This window comes from Sander vitreus, chromosome 15 (assembly GCF_031162955.1).
Source record: "Sander vitreus isolate 19-12246 chromosome 15, sanVit1, whole genome shotgun sequence".
NCBI lineage: Eukaryota > Metazoa > Chordata > Actinopteri > Perciformes > Percidae > Sander > Sander vitreus.
The window spans coordinates 7,874,157-7,892,474 of record NC_135869.1 but is presented as its reverse complement, the minus strand read 5'-3'; the positions used below and the strand labels follow the sequence as shown (position 1 = coordinate 7,892,474).

At 39.4% G+C, this 18,318-nt stretch overlaps 1 protein-coding gene and 1 pseudogene across 2 annotated transcripts in view; both read left to right on the top strand.

The window, feature by feature from the left end:
* Positions 1–2,782: 2,782 nt before the first annotated feature.
* On the top strand, positions 2,783–14,559 carry LOC144530000 (uncharacterized; annotated as a pseudogene). Its single transcript, XR_013503072.1, has 5 exons — positions 2,783–2,894; positions 5,465–5,980; positions 8,634–8,858; positions 13,642–14,157; positions 14,367–14,559. The product of XR_013503072.1 is annotated as an uncharacterized LOC144530000 (transcript).
* An 873-nt stretch (positions 14,560–15,432) lies between these two features.
* The window catches only part of LOC144530363 (xylosyltransferase 1-like), a 40,460-nt gene continuing 37,574 nt past the window's right edge, over positions 15,433–18,318 (top strand). The window contains exon 1 of the mRNA XM_078269905.1: positions 15,433–15,763. Coding sequence (XP_078126031.1) covers positions 15,482–15,763 — 282 coding nt within the window. The 5' untranslated portion in view covers positions 15,433–15,481. The remainder of the gene's footprint in view (positions 15,764–18,318) is intronic.

Here is an 18,318-nt window from a genome sequence, read left to right as displayed (position 1 = left end):
CCTTCACCTCAGGTGGGGTTTCGAGGATTGATTCAAGTGAAGATTTTGGTAGCAATGAGGAAAATTGGGTAGGAAACATTATTTTAAGTTACAAAAGTTCTCTAGCTTAGCTTTAAAAATCCTTTTGGAATATGGGGATTATCTGATGTGTTCACCCAAAGATGAGCTGTGAGACTGACATTGTATCAACATCCAGCTGTTTTAATAAACCTTCACTGTATGACTTATTCTTTATGATTTATTCTAGAATTCACTTTCTGTTGAAGAAGTGAGGAGCTGAGTCACAGAAGAAACATTTAGAACATATAATAGTAGTGTAAAACCTTTCGGAAGCATGTTTTCTGTTTCAGTTTTGTTTTACTTTAAAACCATCGCCAGGAGCAGGATAAGGAGTCAGGAAAGAGCTGCTTGTAAATAGACTGATAATGTTGTAATGTGCCTAAACCTTTAGTGAGACAGAACGTCAGCATATACAGCTGGCAACAAAGAACAGTTTTTAGGTGAATTCATCTGTGGAGCAAAACAAATTTCAGGAATTATTTCCTTAGGTGGGAGAAAAAGTAGAGATGGCATGCAAGAAAAGTCCCTGGCCAGATGTTTCTGTTACTTGGTCAGTGCATGAAATCTCTTGGCCACCTGAAAAAGTTTTGCAAAATTACTACAAAGAGACACAAAATGACTAGAGATAGTGCAAAACCACCACAAATGAGATGCAAACCTACTAAAAAATAGGTGCAAAACAATCAGTGATATAAAATGACTAACCCAAAATGAGCAAGAGGAGATGCAAAATGACTAAAAGTAGGCTCTTTGAGTTTGAGTGTCTTGTTCCTGTCTCCCCTGACATAGAACTGTACATGTCCGGGCCCAAGGGTCCATTGTTTCACAATCTGTCCATGACAGTACCAATACAACATTAAACAGTAATAAGTAAGCAAAAGAAAATAGTCATTAACTCATATTAACAAACTGTAAGACAAAGAGGACACAGACACCAAATAACAAAGTTAACAACAGCCCTTGAAGGGAGCAGTAATGCAAAGAATAGAGAAACAGCTGATGACTCATGATGTGATACATTTGACCTTTTTGGTAGAATCCAGAAAGAAACAAAGGTTTATGTGTCATCAGTTAATGCAGCTGGGCTTACACTGTGTGTGATCAACCTCTCTGTTTTAATGCTTACGTTTCCACTGTCATCATGCTAATATGTTCATGCATCCCTGAAGTAAAGTTGTGTGTGTGTGTGTGTGTGTGTGTGTGTGTGTGTGTCTCTCTCTTTTTCTCTTTTCGTTAATCATTGACTTTAGGTGAGATCTCACGCTGAAGAAACTAAACTAGAGCGTGACTTTATTTAGAGCAAAACAACTTGGAGCAGAAGTGAAATGATGAGTTGTTCATTTGATGTTCATTCTTTGTTTGATGCAGGGTGAGTCACAGCTCATGAACAGCCGTGTTTTATATTAAACTCAGAGCAGGAGGAAAGTATGTCATCCACGCAATGAAGTGTGTTAATAATGAATACGCACACAAACTGAGAATAAAATGGAATGTCGTATGAGTCACAAGAACAGGGGAACCCTTTTAGACTTGATTTAAAATGTAACTTGAGCAAAGATTGAGGCTGCAGGTGATGCCTCCTTCAAACAAACATATATACACATACATACAGGTAGTTTGTATGACGTGTCTGACGTGTTCCAAATGTCCACACCTGCAGGTGAGGCGAAACGTGAAGCACTTTGGGCTGAATGCTTGCATGAAAGGTGCTTTATAAATAAAGCTCAGTTCAGTTGAGTTGAATGCATTTGACCTAGGAAAAAAGACTTATTCAGATATCTCCAGAGAATACTACAGTAAAGTATGAAACAAGTGGAGGATAATCAACCTAACTTCAATTTATTCACTGGGGGTGGCAGTAGCTCAGTCGGCAGGGAGTCGAGTTGTTTGGTGCCAGTTCACTTCCTGGGCACTCCCAAGGTGCTCTTGAGCAAGGCACTGAACCTGAACTGCTCGGGGCGCCTGTCCATCGACAGCTGCAGCTCCCTCACTCCGACTTCTCTCCATTTGTGCATGTAGGCTATAGGTTCTGAGCATGTGTGTGTATCTCAGGCCTGTGTGTAATGTGTGTTCTAACAACAGAGTGATAACATTGTAATTTCCCTTGCAGGATCAGAGGATGTGCATTGTTCTCTGATAACCTCACAGCTCTGACACATTATCCTCATCAGCTTCCTGAGTTAATCATTGGATCTGCATGTTTATTTGGAAACCTGAAGAGGCTCACGCAGCTTGCAAGTTCTCATTTTTCCAAATCTCTACACTGGAGGTGGAGAGTGCAATGTGAGAAATACTCAAGGTTTGATACACCAGTTACGCAGTTTTGTTTTTGTAGAAATGAAAAGCAGGGGCACACTGAAAGCATGAGCACATATGGTAGGAATGTGGTTCTGAAGGGTGTTCCCTCAGGTGTCAAACTTGTTTTTATCTTTATAGTGATCTTTGATCAATTGTATCCATTGTTATGCAGCTCATCTGCCACTGTACATGAGCATCTGCGAAAAATCATATTTTATTTTCTTTCTTGCGGTAAAAACCTGCATCTGTGACCTCATAGAGGAGACTTGGAAAGTCCTATAATTCCCTCGCTCACATCTGCCTGAAATCACTGATCACTGTGCTGCTGGCTGGCAGGACAGAAACCCAACGTCACCGCTGTGTTGACCACACCCAGATAAATACATATTGTAAACGAAAGTCTTAAAACGATGCAAGAAGTGAAACGAAAGTGAAAGATGAATGCACATTTATGTAACTTCCCGCCAAAGCCTGACGGTGCTTATATAAAGCAGAGTGAACTCACAGCCTGTACTTTTGGAGGAACCTGAAGAGAGGTACGTAAACACACACTTTGTTGTTTCCCTAAAAAGTGCATTGTTACAGAAAATATTAATATGAGGAGATGCAGTGACTTAGTCTGATGGACGCCTGAAGGAATGCTCCTTTTTAACTGTTTCAGGTGAAGCTTCAGCAAGACAGTGGTTTTCTCAGAAGCTAAGCTATTAGTTAAAATGTGCCTTACACTGTTATATAATGGGAATGGCATTTTAATATGGCCAGGGTTGGAAAACTGTGAAGCAATCCATTTATTAGAACACTATAAATACTGAAAAAGCACAGCAGAATAAAGAGTAATCTTTATACTGACATGGGATAGTATTATAGTAAAAACATACAGCTACAGATTATTGGTTTTTTCCCCAGTTAAAGGTGTGTTTGGGGGGGTTTTCTAAGTCCAGGGTCTCAGGACAAAGGGTGCTGTACAGATTGAAAAGACCCTTGAGGCAAATGTGTGATTGTGATATTGGGCCTCCATAAATATATAATTGACTTGACTGGACAGTTTGACTCACCTAACTATCTTGACTTTTGGACTCAATAAAATATCTTCTCTAAGAATAAGAAGAGTCTACAGACAGACTAGCAGCCCTGTGAGGCTGTGCTGAGACACAGCTGTGCTTTGAGCTAAATGTTAACATCAGTATGCGTACATGCTTACAATAACAATGTTAATATACTGATGTCTAGCAGGAATACGCGCTAATATTTATCATTATGGGACCCACCCTATACTATTGTAGTTTAGCATGTTAGCATGCTAACATTTTGCTAATCAGCACTAAACACAAAGCACAGCTGAGGCTGATGGGAATGTCGTTAGTTTTGCTGGTATTTAGTACACATACAACAAACATACAAACATACAAAATAAAATGATGACCTCATGATGGCGCTAGATGAAAACTCAGAGGGCCACCAAAGTTATTATAATTAATGCTGAAGGGAAAATAAGCCCAATGTTAATCAATTAACTATTACTATTAGAAACATGCCATTTATTTTGTCGGGTAAAATCAATCTCCGTTGATCCTGTTCGTTTGTTTGCTGCTTTTATGGCTGTTAACCTTACAGCTGTAGCACGCTGGGTTTACGTGTTTACAGGTATATCTGGCAACCCGGTGTGCCAGTTTAGCTGGTGATCATGTTAACTGGTGATATTTGCATAAAATCAGTGAATATTCAATAAGGCCCTGCCTACTTTATAAGAGCGTTCTGCTCTGCCTCCAAAAAATAAAACAAAACAACGCACTAGAGATCTAGCTGGGATTTGAACCTTAGATGTCAAGGTTGACATGACAAAAAAGTTAACAGACTAGCTTCTACATCATCTATGCCAGGGGTTTTCAAACTTTTTGTGTGTGTGGACCACTATTTGTGATCAAGAATTTTCACGGACCACCTCATAATACACATAATAAAATATGTCTACACACAGTCCTACATCAAATAATCCGCTCCTCTTAATAGGCCTACTAGCACTAAAACTATAACTGGTCATCTCATCACTACAACAGGCTCGTTAAAAGAAAGTTTACTACACACAACGGCTGCCACATATTTCATTTATTTATTGACTCAAGCGCCTGAATGCATAATCAGGTTCATTTGAACAACAGGCTTATTTCCATAGCAAATAAATCTATACAGTAATAAGAACACTTGGATATAGTCAACATTTCAAAACCATTGGCGATTTTAATTAACATGGGCGTATATTTCTCTCATATGTTAACCTGTGTTAACTCAGACTAAAAGTCCATTAAAAGTCCAATATATAGATAGAAGGGGCGGAGGCAGAGCAGAACGCAGGGCAGGGCCTTGTTGAATATTCACTGATTTTATGCAAATATCACCAGTTAACATGATCATCAGCCAAACTGGCACACCGGCCTGGCTGTCAAACTGGGCAGTTGATAACAACAAACAGGCCAAAACACAAACAGAAATTCCGTCACGGAACGGAAATTTCAAAAGGAGAAAATACTGGCATTAGCATTGTTGTCAGAAAAGATAGTATCAACTTAGCATGTTTCCTTAATATCTGATGACGCATTGTTGTCATTTTTGGATTTATTACAGTAAATATATTACATATTGGACCTTTAAATGTTGTGAATATTTTTGTACATTTTTCACCCCACATTTATCCCTGAAATGTACGTTAACACTGAATGACTATTCTTGTGTTCATAGTTATACGTGTGTCGTTAGTCTTTTTAAGAACCAAACCTCTGGTATACAAGGCTAAATTAAGTTACTACATGTGAAAAAGCAGGACTTCCTGGATCATATTTCGTTATTATCGTATGTCTGACCGGCATCAGAAGCAACACCACCCACCAACACAGCCTGTTTTTCAGTCTAAACGCCACATAGAGCCTCTAGTTTTGTTTTTCACTTGATAGAGCTAGGCTAACAGTTTCCCTCTGCTTCTTCAGTCTTTGTGCTAAACTAGGCTAAACACACCTAGAACTTCCATGTATTGTTTTATTCACAATTATGTTTATTTTATTCACATGGATTGCTTCTGAAGCCTTTACACTAACAGTCTTCTTTCCTACAGTGAACCTGACACCAACATGCAGTATGACTGGGCTGAAGATGACTTTGACATGCCTAACGGTGTGGGTCGCCTGGGCCTCTCCGCGCCAATTAGTGATAGAAACTATGTCATGTACCATGGCACCACAAAGAAGACAGCTCAATTAATCTGTGCCAATGGTTTTAAACAGTCTGCAGACGGGATGCTCGGCCCTGGCGTCTACCTCAGCAGAGACCTGGAGAAAGCTAGCCGCTATCCCATTGATCACCCTGAGTATGACAGGATCGTCATTAAGGTTATGGTCAATGTGGGGAAAGTGATCGCCATCCATTATCAAGGTCACCCCCGTCAGAAAACCTGGCATGACAGAAGATACGGCGAGGTGTATGACACCGCCTGGGTACCACCCAAGTGTGGAATGGTGAAGAGCGGTTTGGAAGAGGATTGTGTCTGGGATCCCAATCGAATCAAGATTCTTAAAACAATCCAACCACGCCCAGTCCATACCTGCGGTGGACATGGTGCACGGGGCTACATGTGAGCTCTGCAAGCTGTTATCAATTCATTTTGTAATCTCAAATGTATTTTTATATATTTGGATAAAAAGTAAATGACATTTGCATTTTGTTACTGTGTCATTGTAGCCTGGAAAATAAATGGTTGATGTTAAATCTGAGTTGCTGTCTGGTTATGTTGAAAACAGAGTGTGATAAGTATATTGTACCTCACTGCATTAATCTGACAGCTTTAGTTACTAGTAACTTTACAAATTAAAATGTTGCACACAAAACACAGGTAGTTTATAAAAGACAATGTTTTATTATAAATTAAACTACCAACAGCTGAAATGATTAGCTGATGAAACCCCTACGTTGATTGACAGAACTGTTTCGATTGTTTTCAGTTTCTAAAATGTGAGAATTTTTCTGCAGTACTTTTTATTACTTTAAGTACATTTTCTTGATGATACTTACATATTTTTACTTGACATTTACAGCAAAATTTTCAATGAAGAACTTTTACTTATAACCAATTATTTTTTACAGTGTGGTATTAGTACTTTTACTATTAAAGTAAAGGATCTTCCATCACTGCATGTAGGTCTAGGTCTGACACTAAAGGAGACGTAGAAATCCCTTTAGTTTTTGGTAAAAATCAAAGTGGCATTTTATTTCATAATTTTAATTAATTAAATCTGTTAAATAGTATAGACTAATCAATTTTCTGTTTGCCGTTCTATTAATTCAACAAGCAGTGTAAATCAGACTTTAGCAAATCAAGGGTCTCATTTATAAAACTGTCCGTAGGATCCTTACTATAAGTGTACGTACGCCCAAAAGCCCAAAATGGCGCACGCCAAAAACAATTCAGATTTATAAAACCGTGCGTACGTACATCTGTAAGCAATGTTCCCTTTATAAATCACAGATTACAGATTACAGATAAGTGTTCAACAATTAGAGTGATTGTAGACACCTTGCCAAAATCACAGCATCAACTAGTGGTATTCCCCCCCACCCCAAGATACAATTTGAAGACGAAAGTCTAATAGGCAAACACACTTTTCTTCATGCAGGTTTTGTCATGAACAGTATTAAAGTGCGGACCGATAACGAGGACAGTGTAACGATTGCGCGAGAGCTTAACGGCTGTATTTCCAGACTTTGACATTTGATGATATGTGCACAGTATTAAAGACATATATTTAGTTATTTACACTGTGTTCTGCCGTTATCTAATGCTAGGGTATTTAAATGCTATCCTGTATTCCATGGAGTCGGGCCGTCTCATCCTCCTGCGCTCCGTGGCGGACAATGTGACGGTGAGACAGCGGCGATTAAATATTAACGAGTTTTGATTTAAGATTTGATTTGTATTTTACAAGGTGTTTATGGAACAATTATCACTCAGTACAAGCGCAAATAACACTGCTGGATTTAATCTTCATGGTAACATGGATGCTATGGAAGAAATGTGCGTGAGGCATTCATACTTGAAAATATTAAGAGTAATCTTTATTCCCACATGTACTTTCTGCAGTCTGACTTCAGTTCACCACCTCACCATCTGCGTCGCCAATTCCCATTGTCTCCAAAATATGCGTAGGCACTGGTCAGAGTTTGCGTGGAGGACCACACATTCTCCCGTCAAGTTTGTTTTTTATAAATCACAACCTTTGCGTGGGAAGTGGTGTACGCACATTTTCAGCCCCGTTTTGTGCGTACGCCAGGGGTCTCATTTATAAAACTGTGCATAGGATTCTTACTAAAAGTGTATGTACGCCCAAAAGCCCAAAATGGCGTACGCCAAAAAAAAGTGTGTACGCACACCTGTAAGCAATGTTCCCTTTATAAATCAGAGATTACCGTGCCAGCGCTGATTAAATATTAAGAACGAGTTTTGATTTAAGATTTGAGTTGGAGATGTTTATGGAACAATTAAAACTCAGTACAAGTGCAAATAACACTGCTGGATTTAATCTTCATGATATATTGTGATATGGTGTGAAGAAATGTGTGTGAGGCATCAATACTTAAACATATTAAGAGTAATCATTATTCCCATTTACTTTCTGCAGCCTGACTTCAGTTCACCACCTCACCATCTGCGTCGCCAATTCCTATTTTGTCTCCAAAATGTGGGTACGCATGGGTCAGAGTTTGCATGGACGACAGCACATTCTCCCGTCAAGTTTGTTTTTTATAAACCCCAACCTTTGCGTATGTTTTGTGCGTACGCCACGTTTATAAATGAGACCCCAGAACATTATCCATAGTAGTAATGTTTTGATTTGTAGTAGCCTATACCACATTATATATGCAAGTAAATGTCATACAGATTAATATAGTGAACCATTAATGTCTACTACCTGTGATTTTATAGAATCTTCTTTTGAAGTCAGCATGGGCAAAAGTCCAGAGAATACTACAAACATATTCAGTAGTATTGGTAGGTAACCAGTAAGCTAATGAAAATGTATAGGTCTACCTTCTGTGCTCTAGTGGGGTTATAAATTCAAAATATTTGCATGTGAGTATTTGGCGTTTTCATGTTTACAACGCCCTTAGTGTGTTAAGGCCTTAATCTTCATACTGGCAATTTCTGGTTTCATTCCTGTTATGTTTTATTTATGATGTTTAGTTTCTTGACATGGAATCATTCTTTAGACTAATAATCCACTTTCCTACAGTGAGATTGACACCAACATGCAGTACCAGTGGGCTGAAGACGACTTTGATCTGCCTGATGGGGCAGTTCCACTGGGCCTCTCTGTACCAGATGATAGAAAAAAGCATGTCATGTACCATGGCACCACCAGGCAGAATGCTGAAACCATCATGAAATACGGTTTTCGCCAGTCTGAGGGCAGGAATCGTCAAACCAATCCCAGTCCTACATGTAAGCTCTTTGCAGTGTGTGTGTGTGTGTGTGTGTGTGTGTGTGTGTGTGTGTGTGTGTGTGTGTGTGTGTGTGTGTGTGTGTGTTGTACTTTTAACTTTTACTTGTACTAGTAACTTTTTTATTTTGAGATATTTAGGTTATATATTCGTTAGTCTATATCCTTGACGTTCCACTTCCAGGATTGCTCTGGTGCTGCAGGAAATTCCGCTGGATGCATGTATTTTCCTTTTTCTTTCGCTTTCTTTGTGTTGGAATTTTAAATTCGGTGGATTTATGAGGATTATTTTTGGCTGTTCCTCAGATCTCTGCAGGGTAAATCCAGACAGCTAGCTAGACTATCTGTCCAATCTGAGTTTTCTCTCACATGACTATTTTGCAGCGGCTCTGTGCGGAGTTTAGCGACGCCCATGACGATTCTGATTGGTTTAAAGAAATGCCATTAAACGTACGTTTTCCTCCCATCCCCGAATGCTATGTGGAGTAGCTAGACCCTCCTTTAGCCTGCTTTGGAGGAGGGTCTGGCAAAGCGAGACCATATATTCATCAACATGTGATGTTTATACATAAGAAACGTATTGTTGTGGGGAGAAGGTACTTATATGGTTAGTCTCATAGCATACAACTGGACCTATATGACATGTAATTAAGTAAAACTTTAGGTAATACTTTTTATAAAGACCACATCTATAGTACATTATGCGGGCTTCATTAAAATGCATTTATAATGCCTCATTACTACACTAATAAAACATAGATGTGACATGTTTTTTTTATAAATTGAAGTGTCTTGTTGATGCTCTGTTCTAAACTGAAGGTTGACTGATGGGGCTTTTAATACATTATAACTACCTAAACACATCTTAATCAACTGTAGCAAGGACTTGTAGTATCCTATAAGAGTCCATGCTATCACAAGTTATTATTGTATATGTAAAGTACATATTGATGCATCTATAATATTGCATACTTCATCATAATGTTTCCTTGATGGTGGTAAGTAAAGTGTAATGCATTTGAATGCATTTACAATAATCTATGCTGCATCATAGCATGCTATGAGTCGGTACTACAGTTGGTTGTTCAGCGGTGTAAAGGTAGACATATTGTATTATAAGCCCCATTATAATTGGTGAAGCGCATCCAACGGACACTTAATCATAAAAGTAACATCTATAATGTTTTATGACAGTTGATATCGTGCATCAGAAAGCATTATAGTTTATATTAGAGCATAGTCATATGGGCATAGTCATTGTAATGTATGTAATAATGCTATACAGTAGATGCTATACGATCGTGTAAACTGAGGTGTGTATCACATGTTATGTCCAGGTGGCGCAGTGGCTCCATAGTTAACACTGCTGCCTCACAACAAGCAGGTCATGGATGCATTTAGATGAGAACTGGATATTGTTAATTATCCACGTATGAATGCACACTATTTTAGCCCAAGGTGTTGTCATCAAAATGTTTTTGTTTTTTTATCCGTTAAACAGCCCAAATAAATTAAATTTACTGTAATGTGGGACAAAGAAATATTACATTCAAGAAGCTGTAAACATCAAATGTTTGGCATCATTGCAGCTCTAAAACACATGCAAGGTTAATACAGATCTGTATGTACATCATGTTCTGATTGCATGACTAATGATGCACCTACAATACACACACTGATTTGTACAGACACAGAGTGTGGAAGAAAGGGTGTAAGTGAGAACACAGCAATGTAGGAGGCTAGGAGTAAATAAACAAATGCATGAATAATTAAAGACAACAGATCCATCAACTGGTTGGATCCTCTCTTTCTTTCCTTCAACAGGATTTAATTATAAATGGGACTTCTGGCCAACACTATCTGGCCTAATATAAGGGTTTAGTTTAGTGTATTACTTTATTAGACTGGGACAGTGCATATTGATAACATTTCTGAAAGAAATCTAGAGTTAGCCAGAAGGGGCACTTTTCATGTCATTAGGCAGGCAATAAAGAAGCATAAATCATTGAAAATACAAAGCAGTGAAAAATATGCAGACACAAACTGAACCTGCACTAGAAACAAGAGAGATGGCTCCTCCATACAGAATCAACAATAGCATGGCAACAATCAACGGATAACATGACAGTGTGGATATTATGTACAGAGACTGTAAAAAGCAGGATCAGCTCTTACACTAAGCATAATTTTGACAAACAGAAAGACCACATGATAACACCTCAAAATAATAAGAACCAACTCATGATATAGCAAATATAGTTGATGGATTATGTCACTACAGGAAGTTCATCTGATATCAATGGAAACCACAAAGCTAGAACCCTGTTTCTGCAATAATGAAAGAATTGTAGTAAATGGGAATTTTTAAAGAATATCCACCTTTTTTGCCACTATCACCAGTTATTTGAATTTAACTTGTTTCTGGTGAAAATAATGAATTGCAGTTAGTTAACAAACCTTTAGTCTATACCCACGATGTTCTACTTCCGGGATTGCTCCTTTGGCGCCAGGAATTCTGCCGGATCACACTCTTTTCAATTGGATATCTGTTACCTTCCGCTTTCTTTGTGTTGGAATTTTAACCTACAGTCAATTTCTGTGGACTATAGTTAACTGCTCCTCAGATCTCTGCAGGGTAAATCCAGACAGCTAGCTAGACTATCTGTCCAATCTGAGTTTTCTGTTGCTCGACTAAAACAACTTTTAACTGTACACATGTACAGATTTGCCTCAATGAGCTTAAAAATCCTTGTTTAAAATCATTTTTGAATGGCAAACATACTGTATATGAAGATTATGATTTGGGGAAATAACTTCCAGGTTCACAAAGAGGACAGACTACACAACACAGAGGGAGATAAAGAGACAAAAGCTGAGAGGAGAAAAAGATCCAAGACATGTGGAAGTAAAGAAAGAAAGAGTAAAGAAAGAGAGAGAGAGAGAGAGAGAGAGAGAGAGAGAGAGAGAGAGAGAAAGTGAGAGAGTGAGAGAGAGAGATCAAGGTCAAAGAGTAAAAAGGGGAAGAAATGTCTATATTTAGATGTTCATTCAATTAGATTTCTGGCACTTCTCTGTAATATGCATGAAATCAGACTAATCTGTAAAGCGAGAAGTGATGAAGCAGAGCGAAATTCATAAAACTGTTGGAACGTAGTGTGTGTGTATGTGTGTGTGTGTGTGCTTGTGTGCGTGTGTGTGCACGTTACAATTACCACTTTAAAATTCTTAGAATTACGTTGAGATAGTGATGTTTTGATTAATTGTCTCCACTGTTATCTAGCTATCTGCCACTGTACATGAGCATCTGGGCAATATCATACTTTTTCTACCATCTTGCAGCAGTGAAAACATGCTTCTGTGATCTAATAGACACCTGGAAGGTCAAATAACTCCCTCGCTCACGGTTTAAAGTTTCCACTTCAGCTGACTATTTTGGCCCCAATAAAAGCATCTCCTGCGTTTTTGTCAATTCAATTAAAATTGCTTGTCAGAAAAAAACAATAATATATAAAAAATGCATTTTTGTCTCTATCTTAGAATAAGAGGAGTCTACAGGCAGGCTAGCAGCTCTGTGAGGCTGTACTGAGACAAGCTGTGCTTTGAGCTAAATGTTAAAGTAAGTATGCATACATGCTCACAATGACAATATTAATATAGGCTATTGGTGTTTAGCGGGTAGGATATAAGCTGTAATGTTTACCATTAGGGACCCACTATGATAGTGAAACTAGTTTAGTCAACACAAATCTGATATCAGAGAAGATCTTGGTGCAATAGTCTATGTAAGCATGGACACAGTCACACCAAAAACTTAAGTCTCCTTACATTTCACTCAGCTTTATAAGATACATCTTGTATAATCACAGACTATTTATAATCCATGTTTGTCATGGGAGTAGGCACATTCTCAAGGTCTTCATCTTATCTTTATCTCTGGACACCCAGAACCTCCTCACATAAAGCATGCAAAGTCTGAAGGACTCTGAGGCCTCTCAAAATACCAAACCAAATGATTTGTGCATCATACATTCCTTCATGTCATTAGTTTTGCGGGTATTTACATTACAATGTTGACCTGATGATGGCGTTAGATAAAAAGTCAGAGGATCACCGAAATTATTACAGTTCATCCTAAGGGGAACATGAATGTGTTTATCAAATGTAGCCTAATGGTAACTAATGGTGGTCAATCAATTGTTCATGAGGAGTGGTAAATAAATTGCAATTAACACTGAATGAGTATTTTTGTGTATTGTTAGTCCTGATAGTCATTCTGAAGGTGATCCATCCAATAGTTGTTGAGACCTTTTATACTAATAAAAGATGGTCACTCATGGTGGCTTTAAACTAAGATGGTGAACACAATGAAAGTTATACATGTTACATTTTTTACATATTAGCATTGTTATTGTGAGCATGTTAGCATGCTGAAGTTAGCATTTAGCTCAAAGCGCTGCTGAAAAATGGAGCATCCTCAGTCATTTGAATGGTGCCAGTCTGGCAACACAATGGTGCTGCCATCACAGAGTCTGTGGTTAAAAAACACTGAGCGGTCGGGCTAAAAAGTTGAATCTGGCTCAACTTTTGCCGGACTGTCTTGTTTCACTTTTGATAGAGCCAGGCTAACAGTTTTTCTCTGCTTCTTCAGTCTTTAAGCTAAGCTAGGCTAAACACAACCAGAACCTAAATCTTTGTTGATGAATCATATCTGAATTTTCTAGTTTAATTCCTGTATTGTTTTTTTATTTACAATGATGTTTAGTTTCTTCACACGGAATCCTTCTGATCATCTTTTCTACAGTGAACCTGACACCAACATGCAGTACCAGTGGGCTGAAGACGACTTTGATCTGCCCTATGGGGCAGTTCCACTGGGCCTCTCTGCACCAAATGATAATAAAAGGTATGTCATGTACCATGGCACCATCAGCCATAATGCTCAATTAATCCTGGCCACTGGTTTCAAGCCGTCTGAGAATGGGATGCTCGGCCCTGGCGTCTACCTCAGCAGAGACCTGCAGAAAGCCAGCGCCTATCCTAAACATCACCCTATATCTGACAAGGTTGTCATTAAGGTTATGGTCAATGTGGGGAAAGTGATCACCATCAGTTATCAAGGTCACCCATATCAAAAGATCTGACATCACTACGGCTATGACACCGCCTGGGTACCACCCAGGTGTGGAATGGTGCCGAGCGGTTTGGAGGAGGATTGTGTCTGGGATCCCAATCAAATCCGGATCCTTAAAACCATCAACCCACGCCTAGTCCAATGCCCATTTCAACCTTATGGTGGAGATGGTGCATTTGGCTACATGTGAGCTCTATGAGATGTTACCAAGTTATTTTGTATGCTCAAATGTATTTTTTATATATTTGGATAAAAAGTACATTACATTTGTATGTGGTTACTGTGTCATTGTACCCTGGAAAATAAATGGTTGATTTTAAATCTGAGTTGCTTGTCTGGTTATATAGAGAGCAGATTGTGATGAGTATATTTTTGTTTTACGATGTTCGCCTCAGAAACGTCTGCTGCCACTCTACAATGAAGGTGAATGAAATGTTGGTGGTGGCAAAGAGGCAAAACACAACGACACAGTTCACACAGAGGGAGACAAAGAGACAAAAGCTGGAGGACAAAGATCCAGATACAAGACATCTGGAAGAAGATGGAGAGAATAAAAAGACAAAGAAAGAAAGAGAGGGCAAAGTGTAAAAAGGGGAAGACATTGTGTCTATTTTTAGATGTTCATTCAATTTCTGGCACTTCTCTGCAATATGCATGAAATTAGACTAATCTGGTGGAAAGTGTATTAGAAGGCGAGCACTGATGGAGCAGAGCGAGATTCATAAAACTGCTGGAGCATACTGTGTGTGTGTGTGTGTGTGTGTGTGTGTGTGTGTGTGTGTGTGTGTGTGTGTGTGTGTTTGTGTAAGGGAGTCTTTGTTTGTTTATGCATACATAATGTGTATAGATGAGAAACAAAGGTGTTTTCACTGGAAAAATACATATAGGCAATGGTGTGTTTTTACTCAAGTAGGCCTGCTGTACAAGTTGAGGTACTTGCACTTAGTATTTACTCCACCACATTTCATATTGTAGTTTTTACTTGATACCTTTGGTTGCTATAGTTACTTTACCTAATTAAGATTAATAATATAACACATAATCAACAAATAGCCTATATTATTATCTTTAATAATGTAGGCTATTTGTTATATAATTTAGTTTTTTTTTTTAAATTATTATTAATAATATTATTATTTGTATGTTGTTTATGGGAGGTAAAACATGCTGCCCAGAGCCGCAGAAATGCTGGCTCCGGCCCTGGCAGTGACTCCTTTACTGATTCACAAACTGCAGCGACGTCATTTTCTCCAAATGACAAAATAAATGCTTTCCCTAAACTGTTGACTGTTAATGGCCACATGAGGGCCTCCGTGTCCTCTCCGCAGCCTCCAAACCTCTCTCCTCATTTCAAGCCTTTGCCAAATTCCCTCCTCCTCCTTCTTCCTCCTCCTCCTCTTCTGCCTGCCAGTAGCCCCTCTCAGGCCGCGTAGGGGATCATTCACACCCCTCTGTCGGCGTTTAGCGGATGGAGCTCTCAGCTTGAGCCAGAGGGAGGAGGAGGAGAAAGATGAACGGTAACCCGTGTGCCCGCAGGCTGGCCCGGCGCTCCAAATCCGCCCTGCTGATCGCCGCTCTTGCCGTCCTGCTGGTCCAGACTCTCATCGTGTGGAACTTCAGCAGCCTGGACTCTGCCAACGGGGACGGAGGCGCCAGGAACCGGGAGAAGAGAGAGGACCGAGCCGGGGGGCTCAACAAAGCCGACAGGGAGCAACCGCGGAGGGGGCTGCAGAAGAAGGGCGACCCGCCGCCCTCGCTCGGAAAGGCGGCCGTTCGGCACAAGCTGCAGGCGGTAGGTTTAAATTATATCTGCTTCAGTGTTCACGGTGTACCGGGTTGCGTGAGTTTAATTAGTTTTTTACACCTGTGTTTCCTCTACGACTGGAAAATGAGCGTTGGTCCCCGAGGGAAACCGCATGGTAGCTACAGAGAAGATGCTACTGAGTGGCTGCAGCTGCTCGCCTGTTGTTTTGGCAATAGCATCTAAACATTTTGGCCGTTTTCGTCCCTTGTATGGAGACGTGTCGTAATACCAAACTTAATGTCAGAATCTGCTAATTTGAGGCATCGAGTAATGACCAATATTCCAAGTTAAACAGAACTCTCTTGCCTTTTCGTGTGATTATAGTGCACAGTTCAGTTGACTGTAAACATATTAAGTGTACAAGCAGCATTTAAACAATTTTAGAACATATCAATTAGTTTGTTTCACCCAGTTTTTCTTAATCCTCCGTAGTGCTAACAGTCAGCATGAGCAGAAGTAAATATAGATATTTGCTGTAAGTAAGTGACTTTTATCGTTAATATACTTGCCGAATGTAAGATTAACGCAGATATTGTCCTAAACTATCTTCATTTTTGTTCTACATTATATGTCCGTTTGTAGAAAATCAAGAACCTATATAATTGTATGTTTTGTTAATAGAGTTTGGTTGGACATTTCTCAACAACAGAGCGTCTCGCCTGTAGACCGTCATTGTCGTTACTTTTAATGTAAAAGATCATAATATTTATTATGAATCCCTTGATTCTAAACCTTAACAGCCATTTCATATTAAGAAAACTGCAGCTTCGAATGAGTAACTGTGGGGGTTAAAACTGTTAAATAGAGAGTCTGTTGTTATGTTTGTGATTTAGGGGTTTAATTAAAAGCCTTGTTTTATTGATATTAAGGGACCCTGCAGACACCTTAGGAAACTGGGAAACGATTAAGCCATTTTAAGGGAAATTGCTCCCCTCTGATACTGGCTTGTAAAAAGAAAATGGTAGTTTATTTACAGGGGAAAAAATGTTGTCAAAGTTAAAACTCTTCTTTCTTCTGTGTTTTTTCATTTATCCACAAACCTTTCTCTCTATCTTGTCACTTCCATTTACTTTATTCGATTTACAACTTTAGCTCAGTTTGCATGCTCTACATCACCTTTCAAGCTTTTCCCAGTGTTTGTATGTATTTGTGGCTTACATTTCTATAATGTCTAATCACCATATGTATCTTTATCACACATATAGGATGTGAGGAATATTCCACAGTGTTTTTATGTTTAGAAATGAATGTTAAGTGCGTGTGTTGCTTTACCTGGTGGGATCCAGGTGTTCTCATGTTGTCAAGACATGAACTGTGTGTGTGAGAGAGAGTGTGAGAGACGTGAGCTGTATTGCAGGCATCCACTTTTACGTCCTTTCATTACAGTTAACCGGATGCCCTGTGATCTTGTGTGTGTGTGCCAGAGATATGTCCTGACAGTTATTGGCTTTTAAAACAGTAGAGATACATGCCAGCACTTTTATAGCACTGGAGTTTTGGAGGTGAAGAGCGATGGAGGGAGAGAAAAGAGGGTAAAATGAAACAGAAGGTCAATGTGAGAGCCAAATTAGTTATTGGAGAGATCTGAAGACATGGCAAGCAGGTAAATACCTACAGTGTGTTTATTAGTCAGTGAGGGTGTTGGATTAATACCAATTCTGAATATTGATGCTAAATCAAAACTACATACTGTAGCCAATAGTTTGCTCCAGTATTCATCTATTAAAGGTGCTGTAGATAGGATTGTGAAGATCCAGGACTTAGGCCAAAAATTTGAACATAAACAACTTCTCAGTCCCTCCCCCCTTTCTGCTAAAGCCCAAAATGGTCTCCTAAGCCCCTCCCCCCACGAGGGTGAATTAATGTGCGTGCATGAGCAGTGATTGACATGCAGTTAGACACCCCCTCTGGCCCTGATTGGTGCATCTGAAAAGGGAGCTGTGGATTTTTGCAAATCGCACTACAGGCTGTAGGTGGTGCCAGAGGAGCCAGATTCGTTTTAAATTACCTGCTTCATGTAGTTCTACTGGAACATAGGGTCAGTTTCAGCAAATATCTAATATAAGTCTTACCTACTGCACCTATACCACCGTTAAGATCTCCGGGAGAGTCTGACGCAGCCAGACTCTGAACGGTAAAACTGAGATTAGCACTCCTATTCAAGTTTAGGCTCTGCTTTTCAACTGTTTGGTAAATTGCTATTAAACACAGTCGAAGAGGATTTGAATTGCTATTTTTTCTTTCAATTCTTATCATTTTGGCACTGAGTTCCCTTTGGGGCTGGCTAAAACTTCTTTGGGGGGGGGAGGGGGGCGCCAAAAATTCCTCTATGCAGGAATAACCCTGCAGATTGAACAACGTGTGTGTGTGTGTGTGTGTGTGTGTGTGTGTGTGTGTGTGGCGGCTTCCACAGTATACGCATTCACATTGCAGATACATTAAAATACCAGCAGTGTTTAGCTTTCCAGCAACCACACTGTGTGCGTGCATGTGTACTGACTGTTGATGTCCAGTTGAGTTTGTTTAAAGCAGTTGTGGATGGC